This window comes from Camelina sativa, chromosome 2 (genome assembly GCF_030686135.1).
Source record: "Camelina sativa cultivar CO46 ecotype springtype chromosome 2, ASM3068613v1".
NCBI classification, from domain to species: domain Eukaryota; kingdom Viridiplantae; phylum Streptophyta; class Magnoliopsida; order Brassicales; family Brassicaceae; genus Camelina; species Camelina sativa.
This window is the reverse complement of record NC_141881.1, coordinates 23,898,452-23,918,958: the sequence shown is the minus strand read 5'-3', so window position 1 is coordinate 23,918,958 and position 20,507 is coordinate 23,898,452. Positions and strand designations below refer to the sequence as shown.

The window sequence follows — 20,507 nt, the reverse complement described above, 5'->3', positions numbered from 1 at the left end:
TCAAGGAATATTATTAGTTGATTAGATAATAGAGAGCATGTAGATGAGACATTTTTATGTTTTAATGTGTTAAAATAATGTTCAGCATCTTCATAGTTCATACTACTAGTACTATCTAACTCGAGCAAGTATTTTTGATGATTAACGTCAGAAGGTCGCATATAAGGATAATATTGCATTCTAACAGTTTACATATATAAGGATACTATATAAATTATAATAGATCATCTTGGAAGTAGCAAATAACGAAAATTTAGCCAAGTTGTGAGATCAAACTGACCATCAGAGACCACAATACTGGCCTGAAAATGTACTGGCCTGAAAATGCTTACATTACTCAACTTAAAGTAAAGAAAACAATTCACAACTCAAAAAATGGCAAAAATGCTTTTTGCAATCGAACGAAATAAAGACAGACAACGACGTTGCATAATGTACATATTCTTTCTTCTCGTTTTCAGATTTTAATATTTTATTTACGTGTTACGGTTGTATTTCAGAGAAAGATGTTTTAGTATCAAATTACTTAATTGTAGAAAGTGACAAATTAATACATACAACCAATTCTTATATTATTTTTCTAAGTAAGTATATTCATAATTAGCAGCTGGAAACTATGGTGAGATTGTGAGAATTTTAAGATAACCAAGATCTTCATAAACAATTGACTATTACTGAATGTAGTACAAAGTTCTTCCCCATAAGAATAGATTTTAGATTCCGATGTTATTTTTATCCTTATTTATATTTTTAAGAGGCCAAAACAGAGATTAAATACATCTATCTTACATGATTGTTATGATTTTTGGTATCACCATTCACCAACATTTTTTATACAATTATACTCTACCTAATATTGAAACCAATTTTGTTCTTCACAATCATTATCATGGACTACAAAGAGAATGACATAAACTTTCAATGATTTTGGTATGGCACAAAACCGAGTGTCGGTTATTTGCTGGATTTGTCACGTGGCCTTTCAGACAATCACTCAAAGACATACTTACACGTGTGGCTTAAAATTTGTTTGTTGACCTTTTGACGGAGACCACTTAAGGTACACCGCACGTGCAGCGCAATTAAATCTTTGTTCCCTATCTGGGCTTACATTGTAGGCTCATTATATTCTTGGCCCAGTGTTACTGTAGCAGTAAAAACGACAGTGTATTATGATGTGTTCTGGATTTCGAATTTTCCTGTCTCCCTGTTTTAAATTAATATTTTAAATTTAGTTTCTTTTAAATAGATAACACAACAGTGCCTCGATTTTCTTTTTTTTTTATGACAAATAATTTTTAAAAAATATTTTCATTTTATTAAATATTTTCATTTTATTACTTAATTTTGTTTCATATTTTATGCTGAATTTCTCCGCTAACTTAAAATTGTATATGCTTATTCGAATAATAAAGAATTTAAGTGTTAGTTATGCCACATCAGAACAATAGCATGATAAGTATAAAACTATTATTGATCCGAATAGTATAACTACAAACATACTCATCATGGGCTGTTGACAGTGGAAGGTGTATTTATAGTATACTTTTTTGATAAAATATAGATGTACTATACGTATTGTATACTGATATAAATACACATACATGCACATACTGACATACAGTGACACACAAACCACAAACATTACACTAATGCAATGTTTGTATGTCTCCTGACCTTTATTCCCAATGTTATCATCATAATGTACATCTTCTTTTCACGTAATTTTCATTCATTTTCCTAACCAAATTGGTTAACCCGCTGCCTATAACATTATTTTCTTTTCCTAATTTCCTTTTCTACTATACTGACATAATGTAAACATTTTTTTTTAAAATGGCCGAAAGCTGTAAAGAGAAGTAACAAATTATACAAGTGTAAATTGAATTAGATAGTTTGCCATCGTTTGACCAGAATTAAAACAAGATATAGTTACCATCGTTTATACCAGAGTAAAAATAAGATATTGTTACCATGAAGTGTCGATGGTGGCGTAATTTCGATTTCACTATGGTACGTACAACGGTACAAGTTGTCTACTAATGCTGAAATCACTAGTAAAGGAAGATTTCATGATGATTTTGTCAGTCTTTTTCGATTTAAGAAAACTTAGTTAAACAATTCATGTTCTATAATTTTCGTGAGACCTATATCTTCATCTTACCGAAAACTAGAACTACAAGGACCCATAAAAATTAGAACAGAAATTAATAAGCAATACTGGAAGAAAACAAAAACTAAAAAAAAAAAGAATAAGAAATGGCATTGTCACTGGAAATTATATCTTCGTAGATACTTCCATCCATGATTCATCGAACGACATTATACTTCTTTTTCGGGTCATGCACATGAATCAAGTAATCAACTTATACATAACATTGTGTGGCCACTCGTTCATGCAGCAAACTATTGAAATTGGGATGTGAACTTTGTTATTATATTAACTCTCTTTCTTATTTTATTTACGGCTATATCTCTGTTCATACTTACGAAATATGTTACTTAGCCCCGGCTTTAGGCATGTGCCAGAGGTGCTAGAGCACAGGATCGATTCAAATTTTTGTTTTTTTTCTTCACAAAAAAGGGTCCAAAAATTTTTACTTCAGAAAAACATAAGGAAAATGGGTCTTTTTCTATTTTTCAGCTCAGGGACCTCAATTTTATTGAGCCGGGTAACCACGGATGGTTGGATCGATTCTTTACACAGTATAGCTTGATTATTTAAGGGAACATACATATCGCTTAGGTTTCTGTCACTTTGTGCAATGTTTTTATAAGAAAATGTAATATAAATAAATCTAAATTCTAAGCGAAGAAACCATAGTGATCCCTCACATTTAAAATATTGGTCTGAAGACTATAGCTAGTAGTTAATTACTAGTCTTTCAGATCCAATATCACTATATCAACCGATAACCATAGTAAATAGGTAGAGCATATCCATGAAAATATCGATTAGTATAAAAAGAAAATATATATCGATTATTCCATCCCATGAACTAATTATGATCCTTTTTCTTCTATATATCACAATAAAACTAATTGATTATAGTCTTATAATATATTTAGATGATAATAATGCTGTCTTTGTCTAGCTAAAATTTATTTATATAGCTCATATGTAAAGGTATTTTTGGGATAAGTTTGTGAAAAATACTATTCTTACGGATAGGATACTAGTCACAAGTCTACTGACCATTTTAATAAATACAATTTTTTCTTTTCTATTAATTTTGTTGGTGTGTGTAGAGGAATTAATTTCACTAATCTATATCTACACTATCGTTTAAGAATCCTTCAGTAATCCTCGTTTTGGAGCATATTCGAATCCATGATGCTCAAGCTTAAACGAAACCTTACAATTAAGATTAAACTAATTCAAAATGTTCCTGTAGGGTACTCCGGTTGATAATGAATGAAAGAAGTAAAGAATTGCTGAACATTGTTAGGTATACTGTCTGTACATTTGAGTATAATGTTTGTCGGTGTGTAGATTAAGAAAATAATTTTCTTTTCTTTTTTGTGATACAAAAAGTCATTGAGTTTGGAAAAGCAAAGGAATTATAAAAATTTATTAAGAGCGAGCTATTTTCTTTCTATTTTGTAATACGTGCTTTGATCACATTATTAACAGTATAAAATAAGGGCCTGGCCGATATAAAACAAGTTTAAAGCGCTGATTGTAAACTTCAAGCATCACATTTTTTTATAACCAATAACTATTAACGTAAATAAGAGTTAGTAAGCATTGTTATGAGTGACTATTATTTTATTTTTTTCACGGCATGGGCGCATGGCTCACTGGCCTTATGACTCCCACAAGGGCAAGAGGGAATTGCATCGAACTCCTGGTGTTTAGCTACCGAGTCAGTCGTCATAGCCACTTGACTTATGGGAATCTCTTTGTCAATGTTCTGAGTGACTAATGAAACTTTTAGTACTTGAAACTATTTCAAGTCTTCATTTTCGCGGTAGAGTTTTAGTAGCAGACCCAATATTAATTGCAAGTAATGTCAACACTAGTTTTTTTCTACATTACGATCCAACATTGGTTTTTATTTGGGCTACATTTGCTAGTAATGGGACTTTACTGGGATACAATAAATATTGCTCTCTCACTTTGCATCTTTCTTTGTTGTTTTTTTTAATGATAAGTTGCTTTTTTAACAAAAGTTTAACAATAAGAACAATGACGACGCATCTTTTGTTTAGAGTGTAACACAAGTACAAATCATACATATATCTATACGTAGAAACAAAGACAAGAATTATTGCTGTGAAATAATATCATGTATTTTAAGATAATAATTAAACCCGAAAAATCACAAACGTCCCCAAATTCAAAGATAAAGAATTATATGATTTATAAAAACCAGAACCAAACTGTTTTTTTTTTCTTTTTTTCTTATTGATACCATAATCGTCCTGAGCTTTTAAGCAGTAGATCCCTTGAGCTTCTTGGTGATAGTGGCAATGTACTTGCCTTGGTGAAATGCTTGTTGGAGCTCCAACTCTGTTGGCTGCCTCGAACCATCTCCTGCAAATGTTCCAGCTCCATATGGGCTTCCACCTTTCACATTCTCCATCTCGAACATTCCTGCCCCAAATGTGTAACCAATTGGGACAAATAACATACCGTGGTGGACAAGCTGAGTTATGGCCGTCAATCTATAGATTACAGAAAACGTTTTAGATAAGTATATATATAGAGATTGTAAGAAATGATGCCAAGTGTTGTTTGTTCTTGATGAGAACTTACGCGGTGGTTTCCTGGCCACCACCTTGAGAGCCAGTGCTGTAGAAGATATCAGCTGGTTTACCAGCGAGTGACTGAGTCCTCCAGAGTCCACCAGTTGCATCCAAAAAGGCTTTGAACTGAGCAGCCATCATACCAAATCTTGTTGGGAAGCCAAAGACAAAGCCATCAGCTTCAGTTAGCTCGTTGGGAGTGATGATTGGGGATTCACTCTTTGGTGGTGCGCTCATCTTAGAAAGTGCTTCTTCTGGAAGTGTCTCTGGTACCTGTGGCCAACAACAATTCATCAAGTCCAATGATTCACATAGATTTATATAACTAAGCAGCCTAATGATAATTCATGATTTGAGAATATGCAACAACACATGTTATTGTAAAAGAGTTGCAGCAAGAATCAGGAAATCAAGAGTACTTTCATCAACAGAAACAAAGTAGTTAGTTAAAACCCCTTCTCACCTGCCATAGCTTGGCTTCAACACCTTCAACAGAAGCAGCTCCTTTCCTTATCTCTTCAGCCAATTTCTCCACATGACCATACATAGAATAGTACCTGCAATTGTCAAATGACTTCAAAAGTCAAAACCTTGAGATCAAACCCCACCAAAGCCACTTACGAATCCATTAAAATTCAAAACTAAAGATCCAAAATTGAATCAAAATACCAATGAAACAACATATAAAGTAAATTAGTTTATCACAAAAGTAGAGTTTCAAGCAGCCAAAATCATAAATCAAACCATCACAAAAGTAAGAAAAATTCACATAAATCAACAAACAATTGAAAAAAAAATCCTTCGAGCAACACTGATTATAAGATCAAATCAAAGTCAGTGAAGTGAATCGGAAAGGGAACGCATGACTTAACAGCGTAACCCCATCATCAATTAGCTCCTAAAAAATCGCAAATTAAAAAGAAAAAAGGAAACTTGAAACATACACAATATACACTTTAGTCGCCATCGAAGTAGTAGTAGTACGTTCGTTCGTTCTTCTCGAGAATCTATGAAGAAGATACTAAATACGTTTTAGAGAGATTTGATTGATTGTTCAACGATCCGAAAATGGAGAAAGCGTATTTATAGAGTTGGAGAGAAGATGGATGATCTCTGTGTGTTCTTCTTCTTCTTTATCTTTTTTTTTTTTTCTTTTTTTTTTTTTCCAAATACTTTTCTTAATTTCTTTCCCGGTACTCTTGATTTGATTTCGTCAAATTCAGCCCCCAAAAAACCAATTGTTCAACTTTAAGTGACTTGTGTTTTTTAAAATAACAAATATTATGTTTGATTATACACCTCATAGTTTCTATTTTATATTAGTTTCCCTTTTTTGTTATTTGAACAAATATATTAGCAATTAAACTTTTGTCAAAATACAAAATCAAACATAACATCAAAATTTTATTTAAAAAAAAAAAAAACATCAGTTTGAAGAATCAAAATGTTACGCCTTATCTTTAGATATTAAATAGAAATCGCGAATTTGCATTATTATATTTATGGTAAAAATGGAACTTAAAACTAATCGCATGAAATGTCATGTTTTATTTTGTTTATAATTTAGCTAACAAATTAAGAAACAAAACTAATGGGGCGATTTTGAAAAATCGAATAATATTAGGGGGTAGACGTGGTCAAATAAAAACGCAGTCGTTTGGCACCTGGTCTTTGTATTGGATGGAAGAAACAAATAAATAAAAGTGGGGTTGGTGCGGGAAATGAAAAACTTTGGTTTTATTTTTAAAAATAAATAAATGATAAAAATAATATAATAATGATGATATATTGCTGTCACGCTCATCATCATCATGTTCGTTTTCCCTCAATATTGTTTTTAATTTCTTTACATACCAAAAAAAAAAAAAACGGAGCTTTCAGCTTATACTTGTTTTCTCTAGAAGATGTCTTTTCAAAACCTGAAATTATGGTGTTTATCTATTCAAAAATCACATGATTAAATAACTAATCAATCTTAACGCAATATTGACAAAAGACGTTAGTGACAAACATGTCTTAGTTCTATAACTAAAAAAATTGTAATACAAAATGGATGATTATATATTTTAATAAAGCTTTTTTTGAGCAAAAATGTTTTAATAAAACTAAAATCGTCGTAAAATCACAAATTTATCGAGTTCAATTTTTTTATTTTTACCATACCAATCATTCAACCTCATTTTAGTTACACCTAATGCATAGCCAGCACATAATTGACAACTAATTTGAATCATAAGTTATAAGAAACTATGGATAAGATATTTATGGAGAAAAATAGAAATTGAGAAAGTGAAACAAGTCAACGAATATGGTCCGAGCCCCATGAAGACAACACCGAGTAGGTGTTAAATTGACCGGAGGGTAGGGTCCAACAAATCTTGTCCGTCCGATCTCCGATGAAGACAATCTAGATTCTAGCCATTGGATCTCGTTCTCGACGGCTCTTTGATCCAATTCATATTCCGATTTCAAGCTCTTGCATCATCACTCTCGTCATTATAATTTATAATTGTTTGTTCTTTTTTTGACTTTTAATTTTCTAAATCTAAGCATAAAACTACGACTATGCATCTAATTTTTCAACCAATAATAAGTTAATATATAACACAGTATAAAATTACAACTATACGTTGTTTGACGATAGATATATACTATAGTAATAGTTGTGATACGAGATCAAATAAATGAATGTGGACGTGATTATGACGGGTCATCCTATCAAATGAGTATCGAATGCGTTATTGTTTTTTCTTCGTTTGCGTAATCATGGTGTCAGCACTCGAGTATTTCATTTCTAACTACTAGGAAAACGTCGACATAGATATGATAAACATCATGTCATTTCATATTGTTATTTAAGGTAATAATGCATTTCTAGTTTTTACTAGTGTTTAAGTTACGATGTGCCAAGTTATTATTGGTGCTTGAGTCTATATGTGAAATATTTATTGGTCACTAGTTATAATTACAATCCATGGTTGTTTGTTTCATACTTTCAGCCAAAAGAGGAAGCACAAAAAGAGAAAAAAAAAAAAAAAAAAAAAGGAGAAGCACTCTCTTGTCTTTGTTTTCTTAACTGTAAATGGAATTAGTTTTTGAAATAAGATAATCAAGCCTTATAGTGGAAAGTACTACTACAAATTTGGTTCATTAATTTTCGAAAATAGGAAATTATTTACTCTCTATGTGTTCACTCATCATTACTCTTGGAAGGATTGGATCCATCTATTTATGTATATTGTAACATATAATATTCGAATTATTATTTTTTAAGTTTTAATAAAAGTATTAACCAGAAGATAATATGATGTATAAACAAGTTAAGATAAAAAGAAGATGATAAAAATGCCAAAGTTGGCTTGCGTTTCAAGGATGCTTCGCTTTTACACCCCATTTCTTTTATAATGATCAGTTCACCCCTTATTCTGCTGGATATGTCGTGGAAACAAAGTAATCGGCTTTATATAACTTTATTGACCAAATGAAGTGTCGCTTAAGATACGTACATGCATGATTTGGTCTTCTTTTGCAGGATCTCATGAACTGCATGGCTACACGCATTAGCCTACCTACATGATGATATATATACACTCGCAATGTGCAACCTATATTTTGCTTTATAAAAGAAAATTGACCAATGAAAAGTAGAAATATGATCAGGTGGGTTGAAAGTTGAAACTACACTAACAGATCTAATAATTAAATGTGGACTTTGATGAGTGATGATGTGTTAAGATGTTTGTTATAAATATTTTTTATAGCCTCTCCATTTTCTTTATATGTGAAAGGAAAATTTTATTTTATTTTATTTTAGTTGGCCATTTAAATTTTTTTAGAATTTTACTTAGCTCTCCAAAAACAAAAACTCAACTGTAAAACCACATGATCTACTTTATTCAAAGACAAATCTTATATATATATATAACATGAAGATCCAAATGTTTAAATATTATATGTTTATGTTATTTTTTCTCGCTAGGAGGAAAAGAGCAACACATTTGCAAAAATCTAAGAGGCACAACAGTCATAGGCCATAACACATTTTGAATATCTTAGACTTAAAACAAACAAAAAAATCTTCGACGAAGAAGGATATATAGACTTTCTCCCTCTCAGTCGAATAATTTCGTCAAACATACTGAACATTCCTACTTCACATACATTTGCACTACAAAAAAAAAGTGAATATTATGACCAGAAAAATGTAACTATTCTTTTGATCTGAATATTATAACAATTTACATACAAAACTGTGACGTATTTACATGATCATAAATGCGTTATCATTTAGTCATAATATTGTGACTGTCATAAATATGTTACCGTTTAGTCATAATATTATGACTAAATTATACGTATCTAACTTATGTCCAAATTTGACATAAGTATATCTTTTTCTAATAGCTGTCTTCAAAAATTCATTTGCGTCCAAATTTTTTTAGTTGTTTTTTTTTGGTTTGTTTTTACTTCTATTTTCTCTTTGCTTTCTTTTCTGATTTTGTTTTTTACTGTTTTTTTTTGTACTTAAACGGAACTTGAGCTAATCATATGAGATTAGATTGAGTGATTAAGGGAATCATGCACACAACCTAAGCAATAAAATGACTGTGAGGAGTCTTCATGATCATCAACAATTTTTTTTGATTGGATATCACTCGAATTTAAAATTTTCATCTCTACACGCTTTTTATTATTTCTTTAGGTTTTCAAACCTAAAAGCACATTAATGAGAAACTGAAAACCTATTGATTATAAAGTCACAAATTCATATAAATATGTAAGCATAAAGAATACCCTCCATATCACTATGCTAATCGCGTCGATTAAAAATTATTTTAAAACAGTTGATATGTTTTTTTTTTGGTAAGTAAAACAGTTGATATGTTTACATGCATTATGCAAATCACATATACTTAATTTAAAACTATAAAAAATTAAATTCTTAAATATAAAAATAAAAAATTTTCTTGTGGTGTACTTAGGGGTGTCAAACGGGCATGCCCGCGCCCGAACGGGCCAACCGTGACGATCCCGTATTTTCAGTAATCCACTGCGGACATGTCCGTCACGGGCGGCGGTGACATATCAATGCCCATGCCCGCTCCGCATATCTTTGCGGACTAACGGGCATACCCACGGGCATCTCTTCTTCTCAAGAACATCACCGCTGGTGTCAAAACAATACGGAGCAGAGAGGTTTTGGTTGGTGAGTGGAGACTGGGGAGAGAGAATGGTATAGTTACGATACCTCTCACAATGATGTCAAGAACATTGGCCAAAACGATGCAAGCTTCCACATCCATACATCGAAGATACCCTGCAAGTGACTCATGAGAGCGAGCCATAGATAATAAATTTAGACAGAAATTTGAGTAGAGCTCAAATCTAATTACCAAACTTGTAAAAGAAAAAAAAATCACCTTTGATTCGCAGCAGCAATCGGTCGGTGTTTCAAATGCTAGCAAAAGAATTGCTTCAGCAGCAGCAAAAGAATTGCTTCAGTAAGCAGCAAAATCGGTGTCTCAAAGGCTAGCAAAATCGATTGCCAATCAGTGTCTCAAAGGCCAACAAAAGAATTGCTTCAGCAACAGCAAAAGAATTGCTTCAGTAAGCAAAAGAATCTCCTCTGTTCTCCTTGAATTTCCTCCTCTCTCAAAGGCGAACTCTGCGATGTTGGCAATTTCGCGGACCACCCGCATGACCGCGGGTGTGAGCGGACAAAATCCATTTGACCCGCAAACCAAATGGGTTATGCCCGCGAGACCCGCCAATTTTTAGGCATGAAATTAAGGGCCCATGCCGACCCGTTATGATACTTAACGGGCCATGCCCGCGGGCCTAAGGCCCAATTGACACCCCTAGGTGTACTACAGTTTAAATTAATTAACTACACATTTACCGCGGAAAGCTTTGTCATGAAAACTCCAATGAAATTTTGGCTCAGTAAATGGCATATTCTTGAGCGAATCCATCTCTGCTTCATCTGTCATCCTACCAATGTGTCCCCCGAGATAAAGTGATGTCGTTTTGGGAACACTTTTCCGAGATTGTTATTGAATATAATTCCTAACAACATTTTTGTAATGTCAAAAAATTCCTTTGCTATCTTTATCAAATTTTGTTTGTGACAAATTGATGTTCTGAATTCTGTCCTTTTGTAAGCGATTTTAACTAGAGATCTGATTCTGAAGTCCTTTGGTTCAAGGGGCACCACGTAACTCACATTTTACCATCTCGTCCTCTTTTTGCTTTGCTGCAAAACAGCTCCAATAACTAAAGCACCAAAGTTGCCAATGATTTATCCCGACACTTGATGCTTTAGCCACATAACTGTATTGATGTCTTAGCCATTAAGCTGAATATCGATCGATAGTCTGACCAAGTCGAGAAAACAAATACCTCTTAATCGAAACCTAATATACTGATGTCTTGAGTCCATCTCACATCCTATATAACAGGACACGGTCAAATTGATTAGACACTATAAATCTTGGCAGAAAAATATACAATATATGTATATAGAAGTTAGAATATAATATTGAGTTCTCCAAATTTGCATTAAAAAAATTCAAGTGAGAAACATTATCAAATTACGCACTATCTATATCAAAATTTGTAGAATAATTTTCGAATGACTGAATAATTATGATGAATCAAAAGTCTCTTTATATAGAAAATGATGCATGTAACTCTTTTATGCAGTAGGATTTCTACTACTATGATGTGTTATGTTGATACTAAAAACATGCAAGAAAATGCAAATAAAATAGCAAATAAATTTATGACGCTCGTTTGGAGGCTTCCCACATAGAGGCGAATAAGACTTCTTCTGGCCGTGCTTGAGGGAAATATTGTGGCCACTACAACAAATATGTACATTGATAGCAGTAGAGGATAGCACATTTTCATGAACTACTATAAAAGATGATTATTTTTTTTGGTCACTTTGTAATAGTTCAATATAAACGCTATGATATAAAATTCTTAAGCGGGAATGTGAAAACTCTTAGTCCGCCAACCCTGAGCCCAATTATTTCACTTAACCGCTTAACTCTTAGAAGAAAACTCGAACAAAACATAAAAAAACACACTCTCGAGCTAAACCTAATACTCGAACAAAACATCAAAAACAACACACTCTCCTCTATTTTCTCTGAGATTCTCATAGATTCTCTTCTATTTTATCGACGAATCCGCCGCCGACACATTCTCCACCGTCTCTTCTATTCGCTCCTCCGCCGACACATTCTCCAGCCGTCCGTGAGCTCGAATCGAAGGCATGTCTTTCTTCTTTACTCTAATTTTCTTCTTTCTTCTTACTCTCAAGGATTGAAATTTTCAAATTAGGGATTACGAGATTTTCAAATTAGGGATTACGAGATAGCAGTAGGGTTTACGAGATTTTCAAATTAGGGATTTATGAAATTTTCAAATTAGGGATTTGTTCAAATTAGGGATTTATAAAATTTTCAAATTAGGGATTTGATTCAAATTTCGGGTTATGAAAATTAGGGGTTTGTTTCAAATTGGATTATGAGAATTAGGGATTTGATTCAAATTTCGGATTAAGAAAATTAGGGGTTTGTTTCAAATTTTGGATTATGAGAATTAGGGATTTGATTCAAATTAGTGATTTTAAGTATTTTCAAATTTCTAAAGCTTATCGAAACATGCGTATCTAATTGGATGTTTTGCTATTTGTCAAGTGTTTGTGGTTGCTTATCGAACTGAAGCTCGCTTTTGTTGTACTCAACAGTGAAGGTTAGTCCCTTTTGACCAAATTTTATTTGTTGTTGTTCTGTTTTTTTTTTTTTGTTTTACGACTGTAATTGTTTGTGGCTGTAATAGTTTTGTTGTTCACTAGAGATGATATTAGCGTATGTGATTGACTGTAATTGTTTTGCGATTGAGTGTAATTGTTTTGTGACTGTAATTGTTTTGTTTTTGTGGCTGTATGTGTTTGGTTTTTTTAATGTTGCTTTGGTTTGAAATGTTGTGATAAGGTTTTAATTTAGCTTAGAACATATAAAATGTTGGACAAGGCATGGGTGCATCTATGCAAGTAAGTAATTAATTTATATGGGTTAGGTTTAAGCTGGGGTTTGGATACTTTCCCTAGTTCTTTATTCTGTCCCATTTCTTATTCATTGAAGAGCCGATCCTGGTTATGAGAGAGGCGCTTGGAAATTTGTACGGGATGTGACTGCGGCGTTAGGGGACATTGATCTGATGATATGTCCCTGCAAAGACTGTCGTAATGTAAAACGCAAATCAGGGAGTGACGTGGTTGATCATCTTGTAACTAGGGGGATGGATGAGGCTTACAAGCTGCAAAATGATTGGTATCATCATGGAGACGTGAACTTATTGGTCGATGGTGACAGCAAACTAAATCAGTGGGATGAGGAAGTTATTGAGTTGTATAAAGCAGCTGAATATTCTGACAAAGAGTTGGCGAGTAAGGGTAAAGGTGATGACTCAGGTAAGATTGCAGATGGTGATTTAGTTGAGATTGCAGAGGGTGAGGACAAGAGAGAAGATGAGTTCCTTGCAAAGCTTGCAGATGCTAGTATGCCATTATATCAGAGTTGTTCAAACCACAGCAAGCTATCGGCTATTGTGTCTTTGTTCAGGCTTAAGACACATAATGGCTGGTCTGACAAGAGTTTCAGTGAACTGCTGGAGACATTGCCAAAGATGTTGCCTGAGGATAATGTGCTTCTCTGGGGTATAAAAAGATTCATGCATGTGTCAATGACTGCTGTCTATTTAGAAAGAAGTACAAGAAGCTAGACAATTGTCCCAAATGCAATGCTTCACGGTGGAAGATAAATACGCACAATGGTGAAGTAAAGAAAGGTGTCCCACAGAAAGTATTACGGTACTTTCCAATAATCCCAAGGCTGAAGAGAATGTTCAGGTCTGAGCAAATGGCCAAGGATTTAAGGTGGCATTTTAGTAACAAGAGCAGTAATGGCAAACTCCGGCATCCTGTGGATTCTGTTACATGGGATAAGATGAATGACAAGTATCCTTCATTTGCAGCCAAAGAGAGGAAATTACGGCTTGGACTATCCACTGATGGCTTTAATCCGTTCAACATGCAGAATACTAAGTATAGTTGTTGGCCTGTTCTGTTAGTGAACTATAATCTGCCTCTTCACCTATGTATGAAGAAGGAGAACATAATGCTAACCTTGCTGATTCCTGGTCCACAACAACCTGGCAACAGTATTGATGTCTACTTGGAGCCTCTTATTGACGATTTAAACCATCTATGGAAGGAGGGAGAGTTAACATATGACGCCTCCAGTAGAACTACTTTTACTCTAAGGGCAATGCTTCTCTGGACTATTAGTGATTTTCCTGCTTATGGAAACCTCGCTGGTTGCAAAGTAAAAGGGAAAATGGGCTGTCCCATTTGTGGTAAAAACACAGATAGTAAGTGGTTGAAGTTCAGCAGAAAGCATGTGTATATGTGTCACAGAAAGGGTTTGGCACCAACACATAGTTATAGGGAGAAGAAAACTTGGTTTGATGGAAAAGCTGAACATGGGAGGAAGGGAAGAATTTTAACAGGTCGTGAGATATCTCGAAATCTAAAAAACTTCAAAAACGAGTTTGGAAATGTGAAAGAATCTGGGAGGAAGAGGAAAAGATCTGACTGTATGGAATCAGTCTATGATGATGACGATATATCCAGTGAATCTGAGGAAGATGAGGAAGTAGAAGTAGACCAGGAGGAGTTGTCAAGATGGAAAAAAGTTCAATTTTTTTCAAACTGGCTTATTGGGAGGTATGTTTATTAATTTATTGATTAATTAAGCTATGTTTAAGTTGGGATTTTTATGAACTGTAATTGTGTTGTGTAGGATCTTCCGGTAAGACATAATTTGGATGTAATGCATGTAGAGAAAAATGTGGCTGCAAGCATTGTCTCTACATTGTTGCATTGTGGTAAATCTAAGGATGGTCTCAATGCTCGTAAAGATCTGGAAGATATGGGTATAAGAAAGGACTTGCATCCTACCATCCGAGGAAAGAGAACCTACCTTCCCGCAGCACCTTGGTCTCTGTCCAAGCAAGAGAAGAAATTTTTTTGCAAACGTCTATTTGACTTTAAAGGTCCAGACGGGTACTGTTCTAATATATCAAGGGGTGTATCATTAGAAGACTGTAAGGTGACAGGGCTCAAATCCCACGACTATCACGTGTTGATGCAGCAACTACTACCGGTTGCACTCAGAGGGTTGTTACCAAAAGGTCCGAGGACAACAATCTTGCGCTTATGCGCATTCTTCAACCATTTGTGTCAGAGAGTTATTGATATAGAGGTGATTTCAGTAATGGAAGCTGAAATCGTGGAAACTCTTTGTATGTTTGAAAGGTTTTTTCCTCCCACCTTCTTTGATATCATGGTACACTTGACTGTACATCTAGGAAGGGAAGCTCGACTAGGAGGACCAGTCTATTTTAGATGGATGTATCCATTTGAAAGGTATATTTGCTCTCTACTATTATATTTAGATTGTATTTGTAGTGATTTTCTATTTTGTTGCTACCTCCGTATTTCTTTGTATTTGCAGATATATGAAAGTACTGAAAGACTTTGTTCGAAACCCTGCAAGACCAGAGGGTTGTATAGCTGAGTCATATATAGCAAATGAATGTATGCAGTTCTGTAGTGATTTTCTGAAAAAGACAACAAGTGTAGAAGAAAAACTTGATAGGAATACAGATTATGATAACAGCTCAATACTAGAAGGTCGTCCCTTATCCGCAGGAACTACAATTAATCTGACTGAAATGGACAAGAACATTGCCCATCTTGCAGTCATTCAAAATATGGCTGCCTTGGATCCTTATGTAGAGTAAGTTCTCTATATTCAAAATATGGCTGGTTTACACCTTATGCATTGTACATGTATATCGACCTGACTATTTGCATTTGTATTTCTCCTTTTGCAAGCATGCACCTGCAACATCTCCAAGACATAAATCCAAGGTGTAAACGTGATGCATCACTGTTATGGACTATGCATGCTAAGTATTTTGCTTCTTGGTTAAAAGAACAGGCAAGTAATTTCGTAAATTGTTTGTAAGATTGAGTATGGTTTAGATGTCTATAAGTGACTGACTCTTATTGTTTTTAATTTGATAGATACCTATGGCTTCAAATAATCATGAGGATATAATTAAATGGTTGGCATATGGTCCAAGGTGTACTGCAAGGTCTTACACTGGCTACATAGTGAATGGGCTACGTTTTCACACAAGCTCACTTGAAAGGCAAAATCAGAATAGTGGGATTTATTATGAGGCAACGGCTATGTGTAGGTCTAGTGCTAAAGATACGTCCCAAGTAGTTGATCTGGTATCCTACTATGGGAGAGTAATTGACATAATATTGCTTGATTATAATGTGTTCTATGTTCCCATATTCCAGTGTCAATGGGCAGTAAGAGGTAACAGAGTTAAGATTGAAGATGGGTTCACACTTGTTAACTTGAATCAAAGCCAGGTCAGTTTTTTGAGGGATCCATATATACTAGCTTCTCAGGCAAAGCAAATCTTTTATTCAAGGGAAGATGATTCATCAAATTGGCATGTTGTTATGAGAGTTCTTCACGGACATATAGTAAAGAAGATGATCAAGATGGACCTGTAGATATTGGTCCGTTGCCAGTAGATGTTGATATGGATGTTGAGCTGGATGAAGCTGAATATGCTAGAACTGATTGTGAAGGCATATATGTCTCAAATGTAGTGATTACATGTTTAATTTGTGTCTCCTCTTGCTTATGATTTTTGTTTATGTTTGTTAACTCATTGTGTGAATTTTTCTTGATATATGTTTAGCGTCAATATGATCTAACTCGTTTCTTCTTTGATGTAGGTCAATTAATATGGGTCGACCAAAGAAAAAGGGTGCACAAAAAAGAAGAAGAAGGTAGCAGATGATGAGCCAGAATTTATTCGTACTATGGAGCCCCCGACTGTAGCAGCTCAGCAGCCCATTAGCCATGAGGAGCCCCCAACTGTAGCAGCTCAGCAGCCCAGCATGCAAGAAGAGCCCCCCACTGTAGCAGTTCAGCAGCCCAGCAGCCCTGTGGAGCCCCCGATTATAGCAGATGAGCAGCTAAATGAGGAAGAGCATGTAGGTGAGATTGAATTGGATGATGCCAATGAACGTCCTTCCAAGCGTAAGAGACAGAGAGGACCCACAAAGATGAAAAACATCACCAAGGATCCAACAGTTCGAGTAAGAGTTGACTACACCCTCATGGGAGAGCCTTATGGTCCAGGGTCAATTAAGCTTGCATCCTACGTTGGTGCATTGGCACGAGAACATGTTCCTATCAAAATTGATAATTGGAAAAAAGTTAGTGAAGATATGAAAACAGTTCTCTGGAAATCTGTACAGGTAACAATTTCATTAAAATATGCTTTTGTTTATTTAGAACATGCTAATTTTAAGCTTATTTAGAACATGCTAATGGTAACTGAGTGCAGGCAAGATTTGAGCTTGATGAAGAGTTTCAAAGGATTGCTGTGCTGAAGCAGATGGGAAATCTGTGGAGGGCATACAAGTCACGCATTGTCAGGCAGCTTAATGAGGCTAAGAATAACCAGCAGAGGATGAATCTGAGACCAATGAACATTTCTCCTATCGACTGGCGTAAATTTGTGAAAACAAAAACAAACCAAGCCTTTAAGGTATTGTCTTTAAATTAGGTAAGTTTAATATTTGAGTGATGGTTAATAACATGTTTAAATGTTAGGTTGTGAGTGACACGGCTAAAGAAAGAAGGAAGAAACAGATCCCTCACACTACTAGTCGTAAAGGAATGGTCAGACTAACGGAAGAAATGGTAAGCTTACTACCATCTACGTTATTTGATCTGGTAATATCTACCTTGATAATTGATGTGTTGCTTTTTCATAGAAAGTTGAAAGCGAGGATCCATCTGAAGTGACAAGGCTAAAGGTTTGGGTCAAGTCGCGTACCAAAAAGGATGGTACACCAGTTAATACGAATGCCGCAGAAAAGATTGTAAATTCCAAATTGGCATGTCGCTTAGTTATTTGTTACCCATTAAATGTTGTGTATTTCCTCTTATGCAAAAAAAGGCAGCTGAACTGGTTGGTGCTGATGGTCCAACAAGTACAACAAATCCAAATGTAGATCATCTCTCCCAGCTTTTGGGACCTGACAATCCTGGTATACTGAGGGCAATGGGTAGAGGCATGAGTAAGACCAAATTAGCTTGTTTCCAAATTAAGAACAAATGTATGGCTGACATGCAAGAGAAGCAAGTTCAGTTAGTAAAGCAGGTCAATCAGTTGCAAAATGAAATTATGGATTTAAAGAAGCAGGTTAGTTAATTACATTGACAATTCTCATAGTATTCATTAACTTGCTAATTTATTAAATGGAATTTGACATTGCTTTCTTAAATTACAGGGACTAGAGCCTGAAATTGGTGAAAACTCAGCTCCAAGAGTAAGTGATTCCTTATTCTTATTATATAAGAACAGTTATTCCTTCAAGCTTATTTAAATTTCTAACTTATGTTTATTTTCAACTTCAACATTTGTAGAGTGTAAACAAAAAATCACGCCCTAGGTGTGTGTTGGTTGATTGGTCTGACACTGATGAAAACATTGCTGAGGGGCGTATTCTTTCTTCTGATCCTGATGACATAGTGAATGACTCTCGTCTAGGCCCTACGGATCTGAAAGTATTGGTTGAATCTGCTTCGAAACCAGATGCTTTCCTCTGGAGACCTGCAACTAAAATGTTTACTATTGCGGAAGCTGTTGGACAGATGATTGCATGGCCTGCAAATAAATGTGTTCTATTGGATAAAGAGATCCAAATAGAAGACATTGCGCCGAGGGTAAAATTTATTGTCATTTCCAGACAATTTCTTCTCCTTTACTATATTCTAATTTGAATTGTGTTTTACTGATTGTGTATGACAGGGCCTACATGGAAGTTCGCTGAACAAATGTCAACTACTGGATTTGTCTACGGATGAATTGATTGTTGCTGAGGGTCGTTGGCACACACAAGAACCATCTGCATTAGTTAATGGTCTTCCTATTGGGCCAAAAGCTGTTAAAGTATTCGTGGATTCAGTATGTCAACCTGACACGTTCATATGGAGGCCTACAATGGACACGACATACCTGGAGGACTGTTTGATGACTTATGTAGCATGGCCTGCCCATAAAGTTGTTCGTCAGAATGGCGAGAGTTCTCCTATACATAATCTTCCATCAACTAATATACCATCAGGTTCTACATCAACAGCAGCGGCAAAATCTGCAGCAACATGTCCTATTGAGGATGCAACAGGTCCAGGCTCTCCAATTAAGAAAACCCTACGGCATTCACAGGAATCTCAGGTAAATGTTTTCAATATGTTATGAAGTTGTTTCTGTCAAGTCATATGATTGTTGGTTGGCTTATATTATTTGGCATTGCAGCGTACCAATGAAGTTGTCTCAAAGGAAAATAAGAAGTCCAGACTGATGGATATTACCGGAAAGAAGCTGGTTGTTGCTGAAGGACGATGGGCAACAAATGATCCAGACCAAAAGGTTCACTTTGTTCGTTTGGGTTCTAATGCAGTTAAAGTGTGGGTAGATATTGTCAAAGTAAGCGATGCAGCAGTTTGGAGGCCATCAGAAGAAATCGAGATGATGGAAGATGCCCTTGGCACAGTCATTGCATGGCCTGAGGACAAAGTGATCATCATGTAAACCATGAGGTTTACTGTCTCCTACTTTAGACTTACAATCTATCTTATGGATTTGTTTTTTATTTTCAGACTTGTCTTGTTCCTTATGAATTTTAAACTTGTGTTATGTACTATGTAATATGTTTGATTGTGAAATGGTGAATTAGGGATTTAATGTTAATACAGGTTCCGGATCACTTTCAAAATAACACGAAAACAGTGTTCTCAAAACACTTATAATCGCATCTAGAATCCTGCTATAACAGAATATATTATAGCATAAAGATATTGCTTACGAAAACTGAATTAAACCGTTTAACTAACGTTATGGTAGAATCACCTAACATAGCGTGTATAATGATTTATAACATTATCTTTAAAAATTTGAAAAGCGGGATAACATAGCATTTTTGTACTGCTATGGTATAATACTATACCATAGCATACGAATTATGCACTATCATATGTGAGGTACCTACAATAACAGTGGCCTAACATAGCGTTTGTAAAAGAGCTATGAATTACATATTATAGCGTTTCTCTCGTGCTAACAATGTACATATTTGTTGTAGTGGGCATGGGTTGTTTATTTAGTTTCAGTTTAGTTTAATCGATCGTATCTTTTGTGTCGATTGTTTTTTAAATTAGTTTAGTACTCTCTCTGTATCAGAATACTTGATTTTTTAAGATTTTCACTAGGATTAAGAAAATAATTAATGTCATCCAAACAATACAAATGATTAACCCAAAACAATAAATGATGTATATAACCGTGTGCTTTTTTTTTTATGCTTAGAACAAATGGATTGATTTAATAGTTTATTTATAGTAAAAGCAAAATCATTAAATAGTTAGTTGATTTTGAAAATAAGAATGCATTAAATACTCTAAAAAATCAAGTATTCTGATACAAGAAAAAATCCTAGAACATCAAGTATTTTGATACAGAGGGAGTATTACACATTAAAGTTTCGAGGAGTATTAGTTGTTTGTTGTATATTTAGACTTTTA

The 20,507-nt window shown here is 34.6% G+C and overlaps 2 protein-coding genes and 1 pseudogene across 2 annotated transcripts; 2 read left to right on the top strand and 1 right to left on the bottom strand.

Moving 5' to 3' along the window:
- Positions 1-4,173: 4,173 nt before the first annotated feature.
- Positions 4,174-5,970, bottom strand: LOC104730719 (NAD(P)H dehydrogenase (quinone) FQR1). The gene is made up of 4 exons (XM_010449922.3): positions 5,694-5,970; positions 5,213-5,306; positions 4,760-5,022; positions 4,174-4,668 (listed from the first exon to the last, which is right to left on the bottom strand). The coding sequence occupies exons 1-4, from the start codon at positions 5,714-5,716 to the stop codon at positions 4,434-4,436; spliced, it is 615 nt and encodes a 204-aa protein (XP_010448224.2). The 5' UTR covers positions 5,717-5,970; the 3' UTR covers positions 4,174-4,433.
- A 6,809-nt stretch (positions 5,971-12,779) lies between these two features.
- Positions 12,780-16,710, top strand: LOC104704745 (uncharacterized; annotated as a pseudogene).
- A 241-nt stretch (positions 16,711-16,951) lies between these two features.
- LOC147949136 (uncharacterized) lies at positions 16,952-19,518 on the top strand. Its single transcript, XM_087470164.1, has 9 exons — positions 16,952-17,173; positions 17,263-17,466; positions 17,532-17,621; positions 17,696-17,822; positions 17,885-18,126; positions 18,215-18,253; positions 18,351-18,650; positions 18,736-19,161; positions 19,243-19,518. Exons 1-9 carry the CDS (start codon positions 16,979-16,981, stop codon positions 19,516-19,518), a joined length of 1,899 nt encoding a protein of 632 aa, XP_087326290.1. The 5' UTR covers positions 16,952-16,978.
- Positions 19,519-20,507: the final 989 nt, after the last annotated feature.

Coding starts and splice junctions, on each gene's coding strand:
- LOC104730719 (XM_010449922.3), bottom strand. CDS start 5,716: ATGGCGACTAAAGTGTATATTGT. Junction 5,307..5,693: donor GCGACTAAAGTGTATATTGT/GTATGTTTCAAG, acceptor TGACAATTGCAG/GTACTATTCTATGTATGGTC. Junction 4,669..4,759: donor GGTGGCCAGGAAACCACCGC/GTAAGTTCTCAT, acceptor TGTAATCTATAG/ATTGACGGCCATAACTCAGC.
- LOC147949136 (XM_087470164.1), top strand. CDS start 16,979: ATGAAAAACATCACCAAGGATCCAACAGTTCGAGTAAGAGTTGACTAC. Junction 17,467..17,531: donor AAACAAACCAAGCCTTTAAG/GTATTGTCTTTA, acceptor TTTAAATGTTAG/GTTGTGAGTGACACGGCTAA. Junction 19,162..19,242: donor GGCATTCACAGGAATCTCAG/GTAAATGTTTTC, acceptor TTGGCATTGCAG/CGTACCAATGAAGTTGTCTC.